The sequence below is a fragment of the Phaenicophaeus curvirostris genome, chromosome 2 (assembly GCF_032191515.1).
Source record: "Phaenicophaeus curvirostris isolate KB17595 chromosome 2, BPBGC_Pcur_1.0, whole genome shotgun sequence".
Taxonomy (NCBI): Eukaryota; Metazoa; Chordata; class Aves; order Cuculiformes; family Cuculidae; genus Phaenicophaeus; species Phaenicophaeus curvirostris.
The window spans coordinates 78840326-78863779 of NC_091393.1; the positions used below are offsets into that span (position 1 = coordinate 78840326).

The 23454-nt window shown below is 43.5% G+C and overlaps 2 protein-coding genes across 6 annotated transcripts in view; one reads left to right on the forward strand and one right to left on the reverse strand.

Annotated features, from left to right (window-relative positions):
* Positions 1 to 2289: 2289 nt before the first annotated feature.
* MRPL33 (mitochondrial ribosomal protein L33) lies at positions 2290 to 12304 on the forward strand (the record flags this gene model as incomplete). The annotated part of the gene is made up of 5 exons (XM_069852611.1): positions 2290 to 2422; positions 2608 to 2676; positions 7159 to 7177; positions 9744 to 9850; positions 11990 to 12304. Coding segments are annotated over 5 exons (378 nt in total), but the record flags the coding sequence as incomplete, so codon positions are not given.
* Positions 12305 to 12441: 137 nt separating this feature from the next.
* RBKS (ribokinase) overlaps positions 12442 to 23454 on the reverse strand; it is a 72342-nt gene continuing 61329 nt past the window's right edge. For all 5 annotated transcript variants that reach the window (XM_069852609.1, XM_069852606.1, XM_069852607.1 and 2 more), the window contains one exon: positions 12442 to 13503. In XM_069852609.1, the coding sequence (XP_069708710.1) occupies positions 13330 to 13503 (174 nt within the window). In that variant the 3' untranslated portion in view covers positions 12442 to 13329. The remainder of the gene's footprint in view (positions 13504 to 23454) is intronic.

The window sequence follows — 23454 nt, forward strand, 5'->3', positions numbered from 1 at the left end:
ACGTTACATAATTATCCTCTCCCTTTGCCTTTACCTACCTGGCTTAAAAGTAACTGGCCTTACAGGTTGACAGCATTGGTTTTGATGCACTCTTTCTTTGCCACAATACCACAGCTAAATCCCTTTGTGCTACACGGCCAGCAGTTCCACCTACCTTTGATGGTGCACTACGTACACTACCTGGTTGTATTTCATGTTCCTAAGCAACAGAGAACATCTGCTGACCTGTTAACCTCTTGTATTTTCCTCTTTTAGAGTGTAGTAAAAATTAAAGAAATCCAAAGGGGAGGGGGGGGGGGAGGGGGAGGGGAAAGCCAAAACAAATCAGAACTGATCCTATTCTTCTAAGAGAAAATCTGCTTTAGAGATGTAATCTAATGCACCTTCTATCCTGTCTTCCCCCTAGGCTGCTTCTTCCAAAGAAAGGAATAATGTTCTCGGCATCAGTGTGGGTGACAGACATCTGGAGGATGAAAAAGTCTCAGGATTGTGCCCTGCTGATGATTTAAGCTGCTTTGTGTACAAAGCTCTACGCATGGATGGCAAAAGCCTTCTTTTGTTGCCCCAAAATGGAAGAAGGTTTAGAAGCTAGCTAAAAACAACCTTCGATCAGCTAGACAATGTTGTCTTTAGTGTCCCAGATGGACCCAGCTGTTGGCATAAGCAATGACAATGACATTCATCTCTTTGCACATGTGTCCCATGCGAGTCCAATTTTTCAGTTGCCTGCTGATGGGAAGTGAAATTCACCCAGAGAAAATCTGTCCTTGAGGCCCACAGTATCCCAAATCCTGTGGAAAAAGCCTCAGTGGAGAGCATTAGCCGTACGACCACTTGCAGCTACTATCTAATTTTATCTCTGTATCACTTATACCAAATGTCATTCTTTTTATCATGAGAACCCCTCGACAAACAGGACTAAAAATAAAAAGCAAGAGCTCAGAGTTGGCACAAACTGTGCTACATGGACTCCAATTTGTATAGCAGGAACTATAATCACTCTGAGACATGCCCAAGCCCTCGGGCATCCCACGGGATTTCAGTCACTTGTTTACAAGGTGTTTTGATTTGCAGCTGTTTGACTACTGTGGCATTTTGAGAGGGGGCGGTTTGAAAGGATGTTGTTACTTTGGACGTCGGGATTGGGAAATGGGTATTGAAAAATCACACAAGAAAACAGGCAAGTGCTGTCTTTATTCTTCCCCCCTTACGTACGAATGACGTCAGTGCTAGGGAAAGGAGCTCCAGGAACAGATCCAGGGGCCAGTGCTCTGGAGGGAATAAGAAGGCAACAGGTAAAGCCCTGAAAGTGGAGCTGTGCCCTAACCTACCACACCAGAGTGCCTTGTATCTGATCTGGGGGGGACCAGGCTCCTGAGGTAAGAAGGGAACTGTGCAAGCCAACTGCTTTTCTGCCTTTTCTGACAAAGCTGCCAGCAAAACAAACTGAGACTGTGCCATGGACACCCCTAAGAATGGGGCTAAAGGCTGTCACCAGCTCACTTCAAACAGACCTGCAGCTGAAATGGATTTGGTCACAGGCTCAAAGTGATTTAGCAATTTAGAAGGCTCTTTCCATCGTTCCTGCTCTCCTGACATGGACAGTTCCTCTTTTAGAGCTGCATTAAGCTAATGCCCACTTTCTTCTGGGTCCTCATAGGATAATGGATTCAGATATGCAGAAAGAATGTAAAAATCCATCTGTTATCTGGGATGAGTGATTTGCACAATAGTGCCCATGTGTGTTTGTTTAACACTGTGGGCAGCAAGAACTCTGCTAAGTTGTAACATGCTGAGAAAGGGAGAGCAAGAAGAGAGGAGAAAATAGCCTGGCTGTTTTAAAACTATGTCCACCGAGCTGTGTGCATTTTTTTGGCTTACTTAGCTGTTTGCCTGTTTTTTTGCGGGAAACAAGGAAGGACACGTGGAGCTTTTCCCAGGCTTTAGAGTGTTATTCTCTTGTTTCCAGCACTGAGTTTTTGTATGCGCTAATTGACAGTAAATCATGTAGAAAACATAATGCCAAGAGGATATTTACCTTGCAAATATTTCATCTGCTGCCCCTCTTCTCTTTCTTGTGACTTTTTCAAGTGATGACTGACTGGAAGTGCCATCTGCACTTGAAGAAGCACCACCCCTGCCAACTTCGGACACAAGCCCCCCGCCTGCCCAGTCTGTGCCAGCAACCTGACTGCACTGTCCTGGCAAGAAGCAGTCATCTCCTCACTTCCTGGAGGTAGAGGGCTCAGCCTAGAGAGAAAAGGAAAGAAACAGATTATAACATGACAAATTGTTGTTTTTCTAGCTGAAAAAAACCCCACTCTGCATTTGATACTGAGTGACACTGATCAATTTGGCACCAGCAGCTTCTCCATTGGAGATGTGAGCGACTTCTTTTTAAGCAAGCATCAGAATTATCTAGGTTGGCATTACAGTTCATCACACTCCTTGCTTTCTCTAGGCAAAGTTGAAGGAAGAATCTGCATTTGCACTGCACGTGCCATCAAAGATCTCAATGTGCATGACTTACTTATCCTAGCCCACATAGCAAATCTATACCCAAGTCAGGGTCAGAAATCCTGACTCCCTCTCCTTTTCTCCAGCCAGGATGCCTTTTCTCCAAGGCTAGTGATGACTACTGCCATTGGGGACATGCTATACTGTCACCACCTTGCCGTACGTACCAGTTTTAGACTCCTTGTTTTTCACCCATAGCTATTAAAAACTGTCTGCAGAAGAGGCTGCTAGAAAGGAAATCAAAGATTGCTGGAGTCTATTCTAATCCATGGTGTCTATATTTATGCAGCCCTTGTCACAGCGGAGCAGGGAAAATGTCACTGGAACAGTTTTATTTTTGCCAGCAGGCAAGAGGTTTAAAAAGAGGCAGCACAACCTCTATTTGATGATGTGCCTATACAAATGTTTAACTTACTATTATGCTTAAAAATCATCTTTAATGCTGATTTATATTCCTGGCAGTGAACTTGGCAATCCCATTCCCTATCGTTCTGTGCTCTGAGGCAATAACACAGATCACAGAGAAGAAGTCTTACAGCACTAGCATTTTAGCATCCTGAACGTTTTTAAGTTCTCACAGTGATATTCATGGCCAGATTATGTAACTACTAGATTTATACTTCTGAAGGCCAAATAGCAAAGATTGAAACATTGTATCATTAAGAGGAAGTATTTGGAAGTAATTGAATTGAAACAAGGGACGACATATCAAGTGAATACTTGACAGGAGCAACCTGCTTTCTTTGAGATGTCATCTTGCTCCAGTCTTTTATAGGGTCAGCCATTTGTTTTCAAGCCATAGAATACCAAATTAACCACACGTTATTACACATTCGAAGCCTTGCTTTCCATCTAAATATGTCAAGCTGACATTTTGACTGCCTTAGTAATTGCTAAGTATTCCAGGACTTGAATTCCATCATTAACAGCTTACCTAATTGGTGGGAGAGAGAAGAATAAGCCATGGACCTTCTGGGAATTCTTTAGAAGGTAAGAACTTGCAGCTCATTACTTAACTGGTCAGAAAAACACGAGAACCTGCCTCCGTGTCCTCCTTGAGCCTCCCTGCCGGCTGCTGTCGCGCAGTATCTCATGAACACCAATAGGTTTAGCTGCCCAGGACCTCGAGGACTTCAATACCACGACAGAATCTCTTTCTTTGTACAAAACAGAACAAGCCAGGCAGATACTGGGGGATGTACCAAATGATGAGAACACTGCAGCACAAGGCTGGGACATGCAGGCCCACCCTGGCACCCATGGTAGCTGTGGGTCTGTCTGGGCTGGACAGAGCCCCTCTGCACAGGACATGCTGCCGTGAGCCCCCTCCAGCACAGAGGCTGGAGCCATGGGCCTCTCAGTGCCTGTGCGAGAAGACCAGGCAGAGGCCCCCACATTTCACAGCCTCAGCTTCCCAGCGCCTGAATGAATTGTAAAATTGTTTGGTTGGAAAAAGACCTTTGGAATCACTGACTCCAACCATACCTTTCCACACCAGCAGGTCCAGGGAGGTTATTCTGCCCCTGTATTTGGCACTGGTGAGACTACACCTTGAATACTGTGTTCAGTTCTGGGCCCCTCACCACAAGGAGGATGTTGAGGCCCTGAAGCGAGTCCAGAGAAGAGCGACAAAGCTGGTGAAGGGGCTGGAGGGTAGCGGCTGAGGGAGCTGGTGTTGGTTAGCCTGCAGAAGGGGAGGCTGAGGTGAGACCTCATTGCTCTCTGTAACTACCAGAAAGGAGGTTGTAGAGATGTGAGTGCTGGCCTCTTCTCCCAAGTGACAGGTGATAGGACAAGGGGGAATGGCCTCAGGCTCCACCAGGGGAGGCTGAGGCTGGACAGTGGGGAAAAAGCTTTTCACAGAAGGGGTTGTCGGGGACAGAAACAAGCTGGAACTGGAACAAGGTGCTCAGGGACATGGTTTAGTGGCAGGTAGGAATGGTTGGACTCGATGATCCAAGAGGTCTTTTCCAACCTAGTGATTCTATACAGAATCTATGATTCTATGACTCTATATCCCTGAGCACCTCATCTGCCTGTCTTTTCAGTACCTCCAGGGATGGTGACTCCACCACCTCCCTGGGCAGCCAGTGCCAGTGCCCAATAACCCTTTTTGTGAAGAGATTTTTCCTAATGTGCAATCTAAACCTCCCCTGGTGCAACATAAGCCATTCCCTCTCATCCTGCCCCCTGTCACTTGGTAGAGGAGACCAACACCCGCCTCTCCACAACCTCCTTTCAGGCAGGTGCAGAGGGCGGTAAGGTCTCCCCTCAGCCTCCCCTTCTCCAGGCTAAACAACCCCAGCTCCCTCGGGATCCCCCTGTGCTCCAGCAGGAACGAACGCGACCCTCCCCGGCCCCACAACTGAGGCCCAGGGGGCGGGGCCGGCGCGCGCCGCGAGGCAGCGGCCACGCCCCCTCCTCCACCAACCCGGAAGCGCTTCTGCCCCGCGGCCCGGAAGTGGCTGCGGTGGCGAAGGCGGCAGGGCAGGAGGGGGAGGAGGAGTAGAGGGCACACCGAGGTGGCTCTCAGCGAAGACCGGCGCGATGTTCCTAACGGCGGCGGCTTGTGAGTGGCCCGAGGAGGGGCGGGGCGGGGCGTCGGGACCTGCCTTTTCCTTCCCTCCCCCTTTCCCCCTCAGTCTCTCAGGCGCGGGGCCGGCTCCTCCCGTCAGGCAGCGCGCGGCCTCCCTCCCGGCGTGCCCCGCGGCGCCTCGTGCCGGGGCGCGAGGGCGGGTTCCCGTGTCCGGGGCGCCCGTTGACTCGGGGCTGGGCGGCGGGACACGAGCTGGTTACAGAATGTATTTCCCGCTTACGCACACGGGTGCACGTTCTCCCAGAATTGTTAGAATCATAGAATAGTTTGGGTTGGAAGGGACCCTAAGGATCGTCCAGTTCCCGCCCCCCTGACATGAGCAGGGACACGTCCCACCAGGCTGCCCAAGGCCCATCCAACCTGGCCTTGAGCACCTCCAGGGATGGGGCAGCCACAACTTCTCTGGGCAACCTGTGCCAGTGCCTCTCTACCCTCATTGTGAAGAAATTCCTCCTTATGTCTAGTCTAAATCTGCCCCTCTCCAGTTTATACCTGTTACCCCTCATCCTATCGCTACAAGCCTTTGTAAACAGTCCCTACCCAGCTTTCTTGTAGCCCCTTCAGGTATTGGAAGGTTGCCATAAGATTTCCTCAGAGCCTTCTCCAGGCTGAACAACCCGAACTCTCTCAGCCTGTCCTTGTATGAGGGGAGCTCCAGCCCTCTGATCATCCTTGTAGCCCTCCTCTGAACCCATTCCAACAGCTCCATAGCCTTCTTGTGTTGAGGATTACAGAACTGGACACAATACTCCAGATGAGGTCTCAAGTAAACTCTTTAAGACTTCTTTTGGAGTTTTAGAACGCGAGTACTAAGGCCTGGGCAACATAAGGGAGTGATCTCCATCAGTCATGTGCAGTGAGACCAAAACTAGTTTCAGAGTGTGTTTCCCACTTACACACAAAAGTCTTTAGGCATATTTTACTTTCTAAGGTCTGATTGAACTTCACAACAGTCAAAACTCTTACTAATTTGGAGCTGGCTCCAGCTTTCTGTCCGACCTTGCCTTTGAGATAGGGAGGTGCTGCAAACAGACGTGATTATAGGAAAAGACACATCTGTTCAGCTCAGGTCATACTTAATACAAGATATAATAGTTTCTGAAGAAGCAGTTCTTGAAAATAATTCTATTTTAAAAAAATCCTGTCAGAGGGATATTCTGTCTAACTTTCAAAAAATATGGTTAATGGGATGACAACCCTACTTTAGCTTAAATCAAAATATTCCACTTTTTGTATCAAGTGGTGGGGAAGAGAGCATGGGAGAAGAAACGTGGCCTTTGTGGTATCTCAGTGAGCTTGGGGTGGGTGAAGGAGACGTGCAAGAGAAGGCTGGCCAGATGCTCCTGATGGCCTGCGAGAGTTGTGCGTGGACAGGACACAGATGAGCAATGTTTTGAGATTTTAGAGTGTTTTCTTTCCTTGGTTTTTTTTCATGCTATAGATTTATAATTACTTTAAATTCACCAAGCTGACAGAAGAAAATAATCCTTTCTGTTTGATGGTGTGTGGTGGGTTAGGTCAGAGGGCCTAAACCCAGGCTTGTGAGGAGGTTGGTCTCATCCAAGAACAGCTCCCTTGTGTGTTTCACCCTATGGCGACACAAACCATTATGTTGGCAGGAGCTAGAGCTGAGGTGGATGTGAGCATGTGGGAGAGAGTGGGACTGTGGTTCTCACCAGCAGTGTTAGTTCATACCTGCCTTAACTGTGTATTCATTTGGTGGATTCGTATTCAATTCATATTGAAGCTTCATGTTGAAAACATCTGGAGGCTGCAACAAGTGCAATCTGTTCTGCTAGGCACCGTGTTTGCACAGACACTTGTAAAGGTGGTATGATGGAAGAAAGAGCAAGCATGTGGGAGCATGTAGACAGAAGGATGAGGGACATTTGTTTTGTGACTGAATCTCTGCACAGTCTACCTGGGGCTATTGCAAAGGCAGGCAGTGGAAAACCCTTAATTGTTATATGTTGTATATAAAGGAAACAAGACAAAATGGTAACTGTTTCTTCTTTCTTTCTTTTCTTCATGCTGCAAAAAAACAGTGGCCAAGAGCAAATCTAAGTAAGTGATGTTTTCTTCACCAGTTTGATTTCTGCTGCCAACCGTTATCTTCAAGGGACTTTACAAATATTAGGCTTCTCTAGAATTTTTTAATATAGCTCAAAGAACTGCAGTCCTTGATTCTAGCTGTGTCCTCTCTGTCCTTCTGCATGTGTGTCTTATCACAGGTAAGTACAGAATGCTGTGAAACCTCCACTTGGTTCTAAAATTGCGGCAAAGGCAGATATTGTCCTTTGGGCTGGCGCGTTGAGCTGAGTTGTAATGTCCAAAGGGCCCTGTGCAGGGGAAGTACTCCTCTGTGCTTTATCATTAAAGAGAGGGACTAGATAATCTCCCCCTTGTTTACCTTTCATGATTTTGGCAGAGGAGAGCAGAGTACAGCATGGATTAGTGTTGTTTGTGAGCTTTGGGTAGGTGCTGTGAACCTTTTTTTGTAGGCGTGGTGCACAGTGCTTCCCAGTTTTAGCACATTCATTTATTTATACGTGAGGAGTGGATGGGGCACAGTCAGTGCTCTGGTCATCTCGATTTGTTCTGTAGGCCAGCTCGAGAGAGATGGTAGTGAGCTCTGGAAGAAAATTAGCTACAGTCATTCAACCTGCAAGGAAAGCTGATGTGTTTTAAGCATTGGAAAGGAAGGAATAGCTACTTTCAGAATATCCACTTACAATGTGGATGCAAGGAGACAAGAGCATGTGGACAGAATTATTTGCATCCAAAATGCTATTTGTAAGACAACTGGCTAGACAAATCCAGGAGGCTAAACTGATACGTTTGTGTGAATACATTCCTGTCTTCTGATTCTCAGAAGCTGCATTCCATGTGAGTGTATTATTTGTGGTACTGCATAACCTTGGGAACTATGACCTTTGGCACATTTTCTGATTTTTTTTAAAACAATCACCCCCCAACAGAGCCATACTAATCACTTGCCAGGTTTGAAGAAATTCTTCTGTTAGAAGATTTCTGCCTGATTGTCAGGGTTTGAAATTAAGCACTTTCCAACTATGCCCGACAGGGAAGAGAGTGGTTTGCCATCTCAGTGTGCTACTGTTATCTGCAGAAACAAACACAGTAAAGCAGGATGTTTCTGCAAGGTGAAAAAGTAGCTTTAAAGAATGGTGTTAATAATGTTTTAATGTAAGGATATCGTGTTGTGCCCCCCTCCCCCTTTCCTGATGTTCTTTGAACAGTGCCACGTATTCTTCAGGAATATGTTATCTCCTTATACTGCTTATCTTTCTGTGCTCCCTCTGGGTTTTCTTCCTGTGTCCTCATAGCTTTCCAGTGCTTTTCTCTGCCTCTGCTCCTAGTTACGTTTCTTCACAGGGCAGCAAGTTTTCTGAACAAGGTGTGGTATTTAGAAAGGGCTTGGCCTCAGCTGTGTGGTTCATCAGGATTTCAAGGTCTGGTTATAATGATATCACTGATTCCCCAGAAAGGGGAAACTGCACAGAGTCTTTGAGGAAGCGGGTGAGGTGTAGGAGAAGGAGTCTGTGTGGTTACTGGTGCTACACATCATACCTGCAGTAGTGTACAGGAAAGGACAATAATTGGGGATAATCCCTAGCCTATGCTTGGTCAGTTGGTCTGCAGGAATCCAGTGTTCTTCTCTTTACTTTCAACTCAGCAGTAATTTAGATTGCAAAGCTGAAAAGTGAGAGCTTAAGGAAGTAAGAGAGGAGGTCAGAGCAGCATACGTGAGAAAGAATGGGTGTCTTTTCAAGGTTAATTTTGACAGACCATTTGTATTAGAAGCAGGAAAATCCAGGAGAATTAATTTAGTGTCCATGTGCAGAAATGTATCCATTTCTTTGTTGTAATGGGAGAGAAAAAAATATTTTACAGGCGGGTTTGACCTTTCTCTGGAAACCTCAGAAGATCTGAGAAGTTGCGCAGATCTCTGAATCTTCCATGGTAGAGGCATGGTGACAACCTTCCCAGTCTCCTGGCTTTCCCTGCTCCCGAGGACACCACAGTTGCTGCCAGTCCACCCCACAAACCAAGAGCCCTTGCCTTGGCTGCCTTAATGTCAAGCCCTGTATCTCTAGCAGGATGGAGGATGCCAAGGAGCCCTGTTTCTCCTTTTGCATGCCTCTTGTTCCATCCTATCTGTTTAGGTTCCTCTCTGCAGGTGGAAGTGATAGTCTGAGATAAAGTGTTATCTACAGCCCAGTCATCTTTAAGTACCGTAATCCTTCCTCTCTTGCCAATTACCTTTTAAGACGTAACGACTCAGTTGTATGTTGGGGTTTGGTTTTTTTGTCCTCCTTCTTTCTTGTTTTTCTTCCTCCCTGTCACTGTTTTGTGGAGGAGCTGCTTCTCTCTGGGCTTGTCTTTAGGAGTTACTTAGTTAAACTTGATGCTGGAGTTTATGGTTTATAGTGAGCTTTTTGTCTGTGTGGTAAGTTTAGTATATGGAATGGAAGTTCCCATCCAGAACATTGGTGAAATTGAAATGAAATATCTTACATGAGAGTGATTGTGCCTATTTGTTTCTGCTGAAAGCTTGTCCCTTTGACAGTGCCCCTGTGCACTGACACAGAGACGTTCCTTGTGACTGTAGATACATCCTGGTGAGGATGAAAAGTGCCGCTGAGACGGGCTACTGTTTCAACATCAGGAGGCTCCGACTGCAGGAAAAACTGGTCCTGCTGAGATATGATCCCATCGGTAAGAGCTTGGGGAAGACAACCTGCTTTGTATAAGCTTCTCCGACTGTGTAGGGCAAAAGATTGGGATATAATGGGACTTTTCCAATCTAAGCAGAATATGTCATAATGTGTTTCATACCCAGATGACTGTGCAGTTGCTGTTCGTCATGACATTCCAGTGGGAAGTAAATATTACCCTCATTTTACAGATTGTGGCACTGAAACAAAGTAGTGACTTGCCTGACACATCAGAGTCTTTGATGACAGCCATGCCACATGTCAGTGGCAAAGCAAAGTGACACAGGAGTTCTTTCATTCTGTTTCTTTGTGTGGTTTGATAGACTATGCTACCTCCAACAAGCAGCTACAAAATATGCATCAATAGAAATGTTCTGTTAAACTACCATGGGTCCTCCAGACAATAAATTTTAGCCATCCCTTACAAAATGGACTTCTTCTTTTAAAGAAATTAACACAAGTTCTTTCTCCCTCACAAATGATACCACTCTCCAGATGACAGTTTGTGGTTTCTTTTTTGCTCATCTGGTCCTTACAGATTTTCTCAGTTTAAGAATCCGATTTGTTGGAGGTTTAGGGCACTTGCCAAGATGCCTTTTGCTCACCAAGCTTATTTGAAAGGTCACTAAGAGCTCAAGTTTCTGAGGGAGGAACCCGTGTATAGGTAACATTAAAAAGCCTAAGTTAACATTAAAAAGCTTAATTTGGAGAAACGTAGACTTTAAACCAGACCGTCCTAGAAATAGCATGGGGGAGTTAATGCAAGAAAGGCTTTTTATTATCTATAGAATAAAGGAACGTATTAGGCAGCTCTAAGTAACATAATGCATGACCAGTATGTGGTAGCTACAGAGCTCAAACTTATTTTTTCTTATGTTATTGTGAGATGACTAATCTTCTCACGCTCAGATCTAATAGTACAGGAGCTTTGCAGCAGGTGAGAGAAGCTACTAGAGAAACAGTATGCTCTTAGCAAAGCACTCATGCTGACAGAGGTTATGGCTGTCCTGAATTCCATACAGACGGGGAATCAGAGATCACTGGGATTATTTTCTTCAGTAAGAAAATTTTAAATTACTGCTCCAAAGTGATCCTCTGGAAGCTTCACAACTTGTAGGAAATGTGAAAAGAGTGGAGAGCTCAGGCTAAGTAGCGCTTCTGTTGCAGAACGCGTAGTAGGTTGCTGAAGTACAAAATTGGAAGTAATTAAGAAAAAAGCTCTGATCTTTGTAGCCTGTAGTAGAACACAAGTGAGAAATTGAGTGAGAAAGTGCTGCATGTGTGAAGGGAGGTAAATTTGAGTCTAGATACGAACTAACATCAGGAATATGTTAGGAAGCATTTTCACTTGGCATGTATTTTCACCTTATGTTTTGTACTTTTCCAAAACATGGGACCTTCACAGAAAGAAGGTTTTCAGTGATGTAGTGGCAGTAGTGCCCAAGTTTCACTACCTCCTAACTGTAGCAACAGAATGTGTTACTAAGTTGCAGTATTTCTTAAAGCGAAACTTTTATGTGGAAGAAGTGACTTTGTTATTGCGTGGATTTCTCTTGCATAGCTTTCAAAGGAATTCATAAAATGTAAAGCTTTAGTTTGATTTATTTTCTTTCTATTTTTTTTTATTTTTAGTAATGCATTGACTCTGCTTAACCTGTAGGTGAACTGACTTTACTAACATCTGCATCAGATGCTGGAGGCAGAGTCAGTTTGTGCCTCACTGAATGATCCACAGGGCACATAGTAAAGTTTTCAGTCAGTCTGTGAGCTCACCACCTCTAGTTGTTTGGGTTCTGAAGCTGAAGAGCAGTAGAAAGCAGAAAGAACTACTTTTATCCCTACATCAAGCAGTTGTGACTCAGAATAGTCACACAGAACAGCTGTTGAATGTTTTCATCTACTTGAACCCTGATACTTATTTCACAGAGGTAAAATGGACCTCTTAAGAACTAAAAATTACATGCGGTAAAGTGAAAGTGCTACTAAACTCCTTCAGGAGTTGGTTAACAGCAGTACTATGCCAGTCGGTCGCTCCACGCTCATTTAAGCAGTGAAGGCAGCCAGGAGAAAGGGATGTAGGCTCGTTGAATTGCATCTTAACACTTCAGGCTTCTTAACAGATTCTTTTTTTCCCCTATAGCAAAACAACGTGTCCTCTTCACAGAGAAGAGAAAAATCCGCTCTATCTGAACAATGACTGGGCTTGATTTATGCACGAGGAGAGGATGGTTTAGGGGGAGGACGGGGTGAACTCTGATTCAGAAATCCAGCAACATGGGCTGAAAAGAGAGGAAATGAACTGGGATCACCGTCTCCTGTGATTTGAAGGCCATTGTGAATAAAACAATGTAGAGAGAGAAAATTTTTAATGTCTGGACATAGATCATCACAGTAACATTTATTTATCTTTTGAGTTATTTTTACAGTACTCAATTAAAAAAAATTAAATAGCAAATCCCATTGTCTGTGTTTTCCATTGTGAAAGAGGCTGTAATCTTCAAAGGAACTATTGTTTTATAAGGCAATAAAAATTAACATTTTCCACAGCAGGAATTCAATGGTAGGATTGCTAGTTTTTCTAACCTACCAGCCACAGATTCAACAGTAGTGACCACGAATTGGTGTCATTCCTTGGAGGGGTAGTGTTGCGCCAGCTCCTTCCTAGAAAAGGAAAAGGCAATGCAACCTAGTGAAATAAGATGAGCTTTTCTGATAAGCTGTGACCATGGCTGAAAGGGCTATATTATTTTCAGTCAGGCAAGTATGATGGATTTTTCACTCCCCAATTTTTGTCAAGCATGAAGAAAGTAGATAGCCAAAGTAGTTCCCCAATGGTTTTGGAAGTTTTTCTTTAGTTAGCTCAGCTATGTTTAGAGCAATATAGCTAGAAACATTTTTTTTTAAAGTCTGCTTCAGTAGCAGTCTTGTCCTCTTTCCAGTTTGAGAGATCTTCCACAGTTCAGCAGAACTGCAGGGCACAGTGCCACAGCCTGCATCCGAGGCATGTGGGAATATGGACCAGGCCTGGACGTACGGTGCTTTCTTACAAGCTAAATGCTGGCCCTAGTGTCTGCAGCTGAGGACTGAAGTTGCAATTTCAAAGCTGACATTCTGCTTCACCCATTGTCATCGCGCATCAGAAGTTTGGATAAAATGAAGTAAAAACATTACCAGGAGCCTAAAACCCTCCAGTCGTTTTGCTGTAAACTTTGAGTAGTTCAATGTAGTGCGTTGTGTGGGATTGCCAGAAGCCCAGTGGTTATGTGTGGGGCCAGAGAGACCTGCTGTGCTGTGTTTGAAAGACCCACCACCCCTGCTCCATCTTACTGTTGTTGAACAGGAACTAACAGGATTCCTCAAATAAGAAGCAAAGAGACTTTCCTGGTCTTTCCAGTCAGCAGAGGAGAACCTCTGTGCAGGCAGGAGAATAATGCTGTCTGGGACAAGATAAAATCAGTATGTTGAGCTAGACAATGTCAATTAGAAAAGGTCCTGAGGCAAGTCCTTCCTGTAAGGATATGAAGATTGTGTCCCTGATGCCTGGACGCTCACTGACGCGATGCAGTTAGACTTCCTGATCATTTCCTCCATGGGTAACTTGGGATAGTAAGCCAGGTAGAAGGCCAGTGCTCCCACAAAACTGTCTCCAGCTCCCTGGAATAAAATAACAAACAAGTTTAAGCATATTTGCACAGAGAAACAATTCAGATGTATTTACTGGAAAGACAAAAGTTGCACTGCTGACTGCGGGAGTCAGGAAATTGTTCATGGATTGAGTTCTATTCACTTTTCTCTGCCTAGGGAGTTCTGTTGTGTTAAACTAATGCCATGATACTGCTTTTGTGCCCAGCTGCCAAATCAAGGTACGCACTATAAAATGGCTCAAACTTAAAGAAAAAGAAAGGCGAGTGTGCCTCAATTTAGCAACATGCTGTTATAAACACTGCTTTTGAAACTTCCTGTTGTTTGAGTGCCTGATTTTGATTTCTCAACCTGGATGTTTCATTAAAACTATTTTTCTCTTATTTAACTTCTGTTTTTCATAAAGGGCAGTGGTAGAAGGGACAGAGAAAAGGGGAAAAAAAGTAAGCCATGTGGCTTTTGGCTTCTGTAAATTCCTATTTGCAGAATGATACATTTTTATGTCCCCAGAACTTAGCTGTTGTTCATTAAAAAGGATTAACAAAGGTCTGTGCCGGGTCTTATCGCTTAAACTGCTCTCATTCCTAGTCAAATTTTGCCACCTGGGCCGAGTGTGACCAAGGGGGTAGAAGATGGTGACATTCACCTGGAGTTCTGGCAGCTGTAGATCTCTTGAGCTGCCTGTCCTCAGGACGTATCTCCCACAGGAGCTGCCTGATGCTCTGCCTGCACTGCACAAGCCCTCAGCAAACTGGGAATACACCTTCCCAGCACGGGCGCTGGCGATGCCTCAGCTCGCTCTGAGCCTCTAGTCCAGAACCACTAGTTCTGCACTAGATAACTGTTTGCCTCCTGAGTGCTTTTTAACAATAACTACCCTTTTCTGATGTTCAGTGCTGTGTAGTGTCCCCAACAACTGGCAAGATCAATCACTTTAAACTTAATTTGCTTATTTCATTCCACAGTGCCCCTTCCCCCTCCTCCCTAAAACTGGCTTGATTTCTAAGGCCAGACTGGTAAAAATTCTTGTTGCTACTGTAAGACTGATTCTAAAGCCCCCTTTTTAAGATCATACTTTTATCCCAGCAGAAGCATTACGCTGGACAGACACACTGCTAATATCTTATTCAATTCAAGAACCAACATATGAACTGTCTCCCCTGAGGGCGTTTTCTTTTGTAGTTGTAATAAATAGGCCTGGAGTCATGGGACAAGAGAAAGGCCCTGGAAAAAGTTAACGATAGCTGACCAAAATTTCTAACTGGAAGTTAAGGGTAGGAAGTAATTTTGCAGCTTTGAGATCTAGTAGTTCTCCGTGAAACTTTCCCTTACTTACCATAAAATAAAGCAGCATAAATCATTCCACGAAAAAAACCCACCATGTCCACAGAGATTTGTTGGTAACAAGCAGCTGAAAGGGCAGAGCAGCGTAGCAATTGCAAGGAAACCCTAAAGGGGGCGAGGGCAGGATATGGCACCCACGCTGTGCCTTGTCTTTCCTTGCCCAGCCCTTCCACAGCAGCTGTTTGCATTGGTGTTCCCAGTCAGGAAACTCCCAGCTTAACTCTCGCTTAGCCTGAAATTTGGATGCTGTCTTCCATCGCCTTCACAGTGGGGTATGATGGAGAGTGTCACCTGGCAAAGAACATGTTAATAAGCGAAGTCATACCCTAACATGCAGCTGTAGCAGCACCTGTTTCAACAGTCCTGTATTCCTGAACACTCCAGGGGCCTGGGGCTGGAAAAGGATTTTATTGGTTTCTGTTAGGCCTTTGTCTCCCTTCTGGTTCCCAAAGTTGCTCCCACAATGGCAGGTGGAGCAGGAGCTGGTGACTGCTGGTTAAGCATTGCCAGTGCCTTTTGTCTGATGCGTAATACAGAAATCTCCAGCCCATCTTGGAGTTTATAATCTAATCGGTGCATGATTAATTATTAAAGTTATTTTGGTGCTGCCATTACAGCCAGAAGTAGAATTTCAGCTGTTATGCTGTAGCTCTAACAGGAAGAACTTGTCATTTTTATGTCAAATATTTCTCATACAGTGATCACTGGGCAATGGTAGTAGCCAGTTTTTTTAATGAGGAATACTCAGAATATCAGGTGGCAAATAGCATGAAATATTATCCAGCAGCCGCATGGAGCAGCATCTTGTCTTTTTGTTCCTTTTTTTTTTTAATACAGCCCCAAAAAATTGCTGCATTGTTTGCTATTAGAGCAAAAAAAGACTAATCCCATATCACCCAGGTCTCAGTTTGGATGATGGTGAGACAAACTTAAATTCTCTCTTCAGTGTTACTGTGCTGCTCCACTTGTGGGTGATGCTCTGAGGTTGTGAGACGGCTGTTGATCTCCCTCTCAGTGATGCTAAACTGTGTTAAATGACTACAAAGATGGAAAAGGCTGTGAACAGCAGACTTCCATGCAGAATGGGAAAAGGCCCCCTAGTTATTTTTTTGGAAGAGAAAAGATTATGGGATGATTGGAGAATATACAGAAGGATTTGATGCCAGTAAATTTTGCTGAAATCCTTACTTTCCGCACATAGACTAAAGCAGTCACTATCTCTAAAGCTCAGCTACTACAGACCCCAAGGGTATCACAGAATCAGTTGCTGGGAAGTAAACATTTTGTGTGTGTGGTGGTTTCAATACAGGAGCTACTGTGCTGAAAACAGTGGCATGTATCAGACTGATTATGTAGATACTCTGTTCAGCCTCGCTTCTGATGTCTGCAGACATGACTGGTCAAACACGACTTAAAAAGCAATAGCAGAACTGATTCAGCTTCAAGATTAGCTGCCATAAGAATTATTTTCAGCTTACAGAAGCAGACCTTCCCTCTTTGGTATTGTAGATTAAAGTACACTGCGTTTGGTAGATTCAGAAAAGGTCAGCACAGAGCAGAAGGAACAGGCTCAGAGTAAAATCAAGATTATCCAAACTCTGGATTAGCAAATATTAACTTTTATATTACCTTTACATTGACTGTTTCTAAACTCGATATAAGGAAAAATAATATAACCTATTTTTCAAAACCAATGAATTTTGAAAATGACCAGTAAGATGCATTTATTCTGCCCACTGACAAAATACAAACACAGAATATGTAATATTGTACATTCTTCAGCATTTGTCTTCCAGGAATCCTAATACATTGCAGACTTCAAGATAACCCTCATATCCTTGAGTGCCTGGAGACAATTCATTCCATAATTATAAAAAATGCTTAACCTTTCTCTAAAGCAGGAGATGCTGTTCTGTATGAAATAAAGAATTGGATCAAAAAAATTGTCTGATATGGTGTGGCTGGTTCTAAAGTGCAAATGTTATGGTTTTGACTAAGTTTTATGGTTTGAAAGCAAATTTGAAAACCTATTTATATTCTGTGCCACTACTCTGGAAGGTCCTTGTTTTCGTGTTTGTCTGGAAAAGGGCATTTTTGTTTTACAGTCCAGCACTGATTGAGATTCTGTGCCTTTAGAGAAGAGAAAACCCACAAAGCATTTCTATTTATACCTTAGCTTTTGTTAGTCTTGATTTGTCAGAAGCTGGTTCACAACTTTAGTGTAACTATTTTTATATGATGCTGTCCTGAGAAGCTTTTTATGGAAGGCGCTTTGTAAGTGGAAACTATATTGTTCAACGGTCTTTCCAGCAAGTAAAGCGTTTTTCAATCAGTCATGCGTAGAATAATAGGATGCATTTTGCTTATACAATGAGATGACTTGTTCAACAAAACAATTTTGAGGCCAAGAGGCCAAAAGCTACACTTCACTGTGTCACAGCAGTTGCCTTGTGCCAGGGCAACCTCTTGCTCAGCCTTTGCCCTCCCAGCCTGTACTCTTGGGCAAGAGTAATGGCAAACATGTGAGAAGAGGAGTGGGCTCTGGCTCCTGAAGCCTGATGTTGTTGCTGAACCTCAGAAAACTTTCTTCTGTTGATTTCCAAGAAGTCACATTCCATATGCGCTCTGTGTATTGCGAGGATTCATTCCATTAAATACATTGTAAGAGCATGTTACCAGGTCCTAAAAGGAACAGTGTGTTGTATAGCAGTACAAGAGTTGCCTGTACAGATAAATTCTTCATTTAGTGAATAAATCAAAACATCAGTCCAAAAGCTGTCAAAAACTGCATTATAATGCAGAAGCAATGATATTGCTTGCAATGATGCTTACAGTCTGCTAGGAGTATTCACAGCAGTGCACAAATGAACAAAGCCTGAGGAATCCACTGATTTAGTGCAGTCTAAATGCATGGCAATGCAGAGATGCCCACCTCTGTTGAAGGAATTGGGCCCTGGAGAATTCCTGCTGTATTTATAGCATTCCATAACCATGTGATACTGGATTGTGCTAAGGATGTTATCGCTGTGTGTCACATCTGTTCAACATTCCTTGCTGTACCCCTGCCTACGCTGTACCCGAACTACAAATTAGCCCTATGTAACACAAAAATATCTGTCAGTGAAGACACTCACTAGCCGTTCCTCATAAGTGGGAAAAGCCTGTGTCTCCATACAAAAATCCCTGGGCTGTGCTTTGATGAAAGGTTACTAGTGGAACTGGAGACATATTTCCAGCCTTTGGGATATATTCAGACACTGTTGTGCCAAGAGGATCTATGTCTCAGCTCAGAGATAATTTCAGCTGAAATGCTCAGGGAGTAAAATATCCCTTGGTAATAGTGGTTGAATCAGTTATACAGCTTTTTTATTTTTTTTGTTTTTCTTTATTTTGTCTTTATTTTTATGATTTCCTTCTCCCTGAAAGAGCCCATGTTTTTCCTGTATGGGATGGAGAATGGTTTATTTCTGAAAATGTTACTGGCTGTTCTTTTTTTACTTTTGAATTTATTTGCCTCTGCAATACTATATTAAAAGTTTATTTTGAGGGTGGGGGTTAATATTTCCTCCCTCCCATTTTTCCCTGTGTTTCACTGGAGAGGTATTTTGGCACTTCGAATTAACACAGTCCATATATTAAACTAACTCCACTATCTTGAAACTCTACTGAAATTGAACTACTTTGGCTGTCTTCAAACTATTTCATAAGCTCAATGCCTAACAAGAGTGACTCCTTCCATAGTGTCTGGGGTTACTGATGCTGTATGGAAGGATTGCCATCTTTGTAGGGCGCCCTACAGATACTTCTGGGGCTCTGCATGGGTGCGCTTACAGGAGCAGACCTTTGGTCACAAACCTCTTAAACCCGAAATATTTGAAAATTACAAGGATATTTTCCACTAACGTAGTTATTCCTGTATCTGTGCATGGAGTTTTGAGCTAGAACAAAATGATTTAAAAGTCCTTAATGTGGAACTACCAAATTTCACAATAAAAACCAAATGAACTTGAAACAAATAGCCAGGTTTGCCTTTTTAGTTCTAAGTTAGGCTTTAGGAGCAGACCAGAGAGCACTACAAAGCTCCATGGGTTGAAGATAAAGAAGTATTAGGAGAAGCTCCACGTGCCTCAAACCTTTAGGGTTTGAGACTGCACCACGGCATTACCGTGCTTAATGTCTGCTTTGGTAACTGAGTGTTTCTGCAGTCTTGTCACGAAGACAAGCTAGAACTTTACCCTAAGCCGAAGGGAAATATGTAGGGAGGATCCATGGTTGCAGTGCTTGTCTGTTTCTTTCTTCTTCCCCTCTGCCTTCCCTAAACACCCACCAAGGCATCTGTTGTGGTCTGCACACTCCAAACCAAGTCACTGGGAATGGTTATGCTGCTGCCCCACCATCGCTGCTTTCTCCCACCGATGTGCAGAACGGCTGTATTCAGCCACTGTTTAAGAACAGCAGGAGGTGTAAGCTAACACGTTTTAATTTACATTCCCTGTAGGTTGACAGTGCAGTCTTAATTCCAGTGATTCAGACTGCAGTTTCATAATAAGCGTAAGCCAATCATTGGTTATGTTATTGCTGAAAGGCTCAGTCCCCACTCATGTTTTTATCCTTGTCTTATGTTCCCACGCCCTCCCCTTCCTCAGATCTAGCACTTGTGCAGCCAAGCAGTGTGACAGATCTGTTCTCTCATCTCTTTGAGGCCTAAGCTAGTCAACACTGACCAAGAAACAGTAGTTTCCACCCAGATCAGCAAGCTGCTGTATTACCACATGATAGCTAGTCTAATGCCAAGGAGAAAGAGGTTAGAAACCCTCCTTTCAGCAGAAGCATGATCTTGGATCAGCTTAAGCCAACTGTGAAACCTCGCCCTTGGTCAACACCAGGCAATTCATTAACTCAGCAGTGTATCCAAGTCCTAATACTTTGGCTCCTCATTCACAAAGGGAGACGCCTGTTCTACTCTTCCCCCTGTATCCTGTCAGCTCAGACCAGAGGAATGAGGGAATGATCATGCTTCCTTTCTGTATATCTTCCAGACTCTGTTCTGGGAAGCTGTGGGAAGGAGAAATCCTTGACTTTCTTTTTATGTTGCATTGTGCTTGCATAGCCAAGCATGGGGAAAATTTCTTACTCTCTTACTCAAGCTGAACAAGGGCAGCATGTCATCTGGTTCTTCACGTGTCTTGAGAACTTCTTAGAGGTAACTAAACTACACCCACTGTAGATTATTAGTTGGGAAACATCTAAACCAAAGCACACCGCACAATGCTTCGCATCAGCCACCAGGAATTTGTACCCGCTTCCTGATAGATTTCCTGATGGTTCATTAACAGTGATTAATCAGCCTGACCGTTAAACCCCTGCATTCCTGAGAGATTAATCTTGATACATGGCCTCCTGTGTACATTTTCTTTCCTTTCTGAAACATCCTACTACATTAAGTTATTCACTGTTTCTAAAAAGATGAGCGATGAGCATTACAGTTGAATGAACCCCCCTGAAAAGTTATCTGCTTTGTGGTGAATGTTGGAAAGAAAACATACAACATTCACAACTGTGCAGTTTTTAATTTGAATGTCATCTAAAAGGCACAGCTGAAAGTGTCCAGAGATCTGGCAATATCGCACAGTCCTGCTTTACACTTCAAAGCTCCTGCACAACATCTGTTTTGAGGGCAGGTAATGGTGCTCTTATTTCACACGACGGGAAATGAGCCCAGTTTAAGATCAATAATGTTAGGAGCACTCACTTTTAGACACGTGTGCGCTGAATCCAGAGCTCCTGATCTGCCTGGACTTTACAGGGAGTCACATGAGCTACCTGTCCTTTGAAAATTAGGCACAGCTTGGGAGCCCCAGAACTGAAGTATCAAAAATTTCCAAGGGGATCTCCACAAGCTGACCACAGCTCTGCTAGACTCTCAGTCAGGATCAGAACAGAGGAGCTGCCACTTAACTGTTTATAGGAAAAATACTGAAGGTTTCTATGAGGTAATGGCTTTCTCTTAGTGCACACTGACAAAATCTGTGAGGGAGCACAGGGAAGATTTGTTTTGCCAGAAAATAATATTCTAGTATGCCACTCAGCACTGGGGAAGAAAGTTATTCTGTTATAGACAGCCAACAAAGTATTCATCCATGGGGAGTACTCTGCTGAATCATCAAAACAATTCAGTGTGATGATGCTCATATAAACTCCTTTCAACTCCAGATACCATTAATGAAAGGTGATGAATTTATTGCCTTCTTAAACAATGGAATAAGAGCACTGAACCAGGAACCCCACATGTCATTCTGAAAACAAAAGATCCATGTTGCTGAACCTGTGAGATTCCTGTCAACCAAACAATTCACCATTACTCTGATTCCTGTGCAAGTGATATTTTGTCAAGGAATATTTCAATCTAGGACACACTTCTATGCAAATTTTTGGTTTAAGCTTCAGTTAACTTTTGCCTTGGTACCTGCTTCTTCCCTGCTTTCACACTTGAGCTATGATCTGTGACCTCCTTTCACTTGTTCTGAAAGATCATACCTACCAGAGAAACTCAAAAACATCAGAGGAAACTCTCCACACTTGTTTGTTTGTTTGTTTTTCTGGAGTGCATATAGAAACCTTATGACATAAAGAACACTGTACTGGAAAACTCTCATTACACTTCAGATCAATAGAAAACTCTCCACTGGCACTCTTGCAAAGAACAGCATCTATACCAAGATGTGTCAACAACAGGGAAGCATGCAGACACTGCTGCTAACAGAAATAAGCGTACCTTCAGTTGAACACGCTACAAGAGCTGTATTTACCTTTCCCAAAGTTTAAATTTGCATGGAATCAGTCTTGGTTGAAGCTCAGCACTAAATATAGCAGCTCCTCAGAAGGCTGATTTGTACTTCTCAAACTGGTTTATCAGGCCTCAACAACACACAGCAACTCTCCTGCTCTAATCAAAAGTTTCTTATCTCACTTCTTTGAGAAGTACTTTGGTCCCTTCATTATTCATGTCACACTCATGACAACTTGTATTTTCTTCCTAACAAAGCTCACGCTTATGTATTAGTTCACAAATTTCATTTAATGAACAAATAAAACTAGAGCTGAAGCCCTGCCTAGAATACATTGTCTTATTTTGATAGTACACTGCAAATACTGGCAGTGGGTTTCTCTTCCAAACAATGAGCTCCCCAGCCAGGAGAGGACTGGCCAAATTGTCACCGACTGTGTCACCCAATACCATGTCAGGGGCTGATGTGGTTTCAGGACCCCAGAATCTAACAGCCAAGTCAGAAGGGGGAAATCTCGCTGGGCAATTTCACTAGCCACATGTGGGTTTTTTCCTCCTAGACTGAAAATGCCAAAAGACTCTTAGTGATCCCAGCTAATCTGATGAGATGCACTCAGAATGACACAACTGCCATCTCGCCTGGAATTGATCAAAAAAACATTCTTTTCTTGCACGAAAGCTCCATATGCTCGAATGCCTCTTTCAAAACCACAGTATCTAGCCTTTGTTGGCTGGCCACTGCTCCCGCCTACCTCTGAAGTACATATCCTGGAGGGAAAAAAAACCACCAAACTTCAGGAGGTTTTTTGTCTCAGTTCACTCTAGCCTTGTCCTCTTGCCAGCTCCCTGCATTCTTTTTCCCACTGAGTTTGTCTAATCTTTTTGATGAATACTCCAGTTGTAGCTCCTCTCTCTGAGTTCAGCAAGATGGGACCTACAAGCTAGAACTGCTGTTCTGCTCTAGAATTTTGTTCTCTGCAGGACTCCCTGTAAAATGGATCTTTCTAATTAACATACTTCCTGCTTAATTATTTCAGTAACAAAATCACAGACGTCAATAAATAATGAGGGACAAACTTCCAGAGAATTTCCTTACCTTTTCCCTGTATTTCTATTTGTGCTGTAAAATGGATAAAACCCATACTCCTTACAGCCATTTGGGCAGCTGACAAACAATGCTGCCAGAATTTGGGAATCTGCTTTTCTACAGCTGAGTTGTTCTAGAATAATTGGGTTTATATCTGTATGTCTGTCTCTACACACACAGACACAAAGCAAAACCCTGGCACAATCATCACACTCTACTGCAAGTTGGTTGTTAAAGGCATTTCTATAGGTGACTGCCATCAATCACCGAAACTTAAGGTTTTATCTTCCTTCCATTTCTCTAGCTGAAGCTGCAAAATAAGATCTGTCCATGGGAGAGAGGCTACTAAAGCTTAACTCTTTTATTCTTTACAAGAAATAAAACTTCTGGTGTTTTCTGTGGTTAGAATTTGCAAAAGCAAGAAGCCTGATTTCCCCACTATTCTCATTTCTCTGTTCTTGTTCTTTTGAAAACCTAATTATGCAATATCACTGATACAATGCAAATCCTTCTGGTTTCTGTAGTGTCCACAATTACTCAGGAACAAAAACTCTGTTAGGAGAAATCAGGTCTTGGTTCAATATCAACATTACTGCAACTGGCATTTCTGGGTAACTAAATAGGCAAGGGGCTCCGGATCCAGATTTGCCTTCTCTCTCACCATAGCCAGAACTAGTGGGAATGAACAGAGAAGAGTAGGTTACATTTCACAATAGCCAAGATACCTGGTTCTGCAGAGACTAGC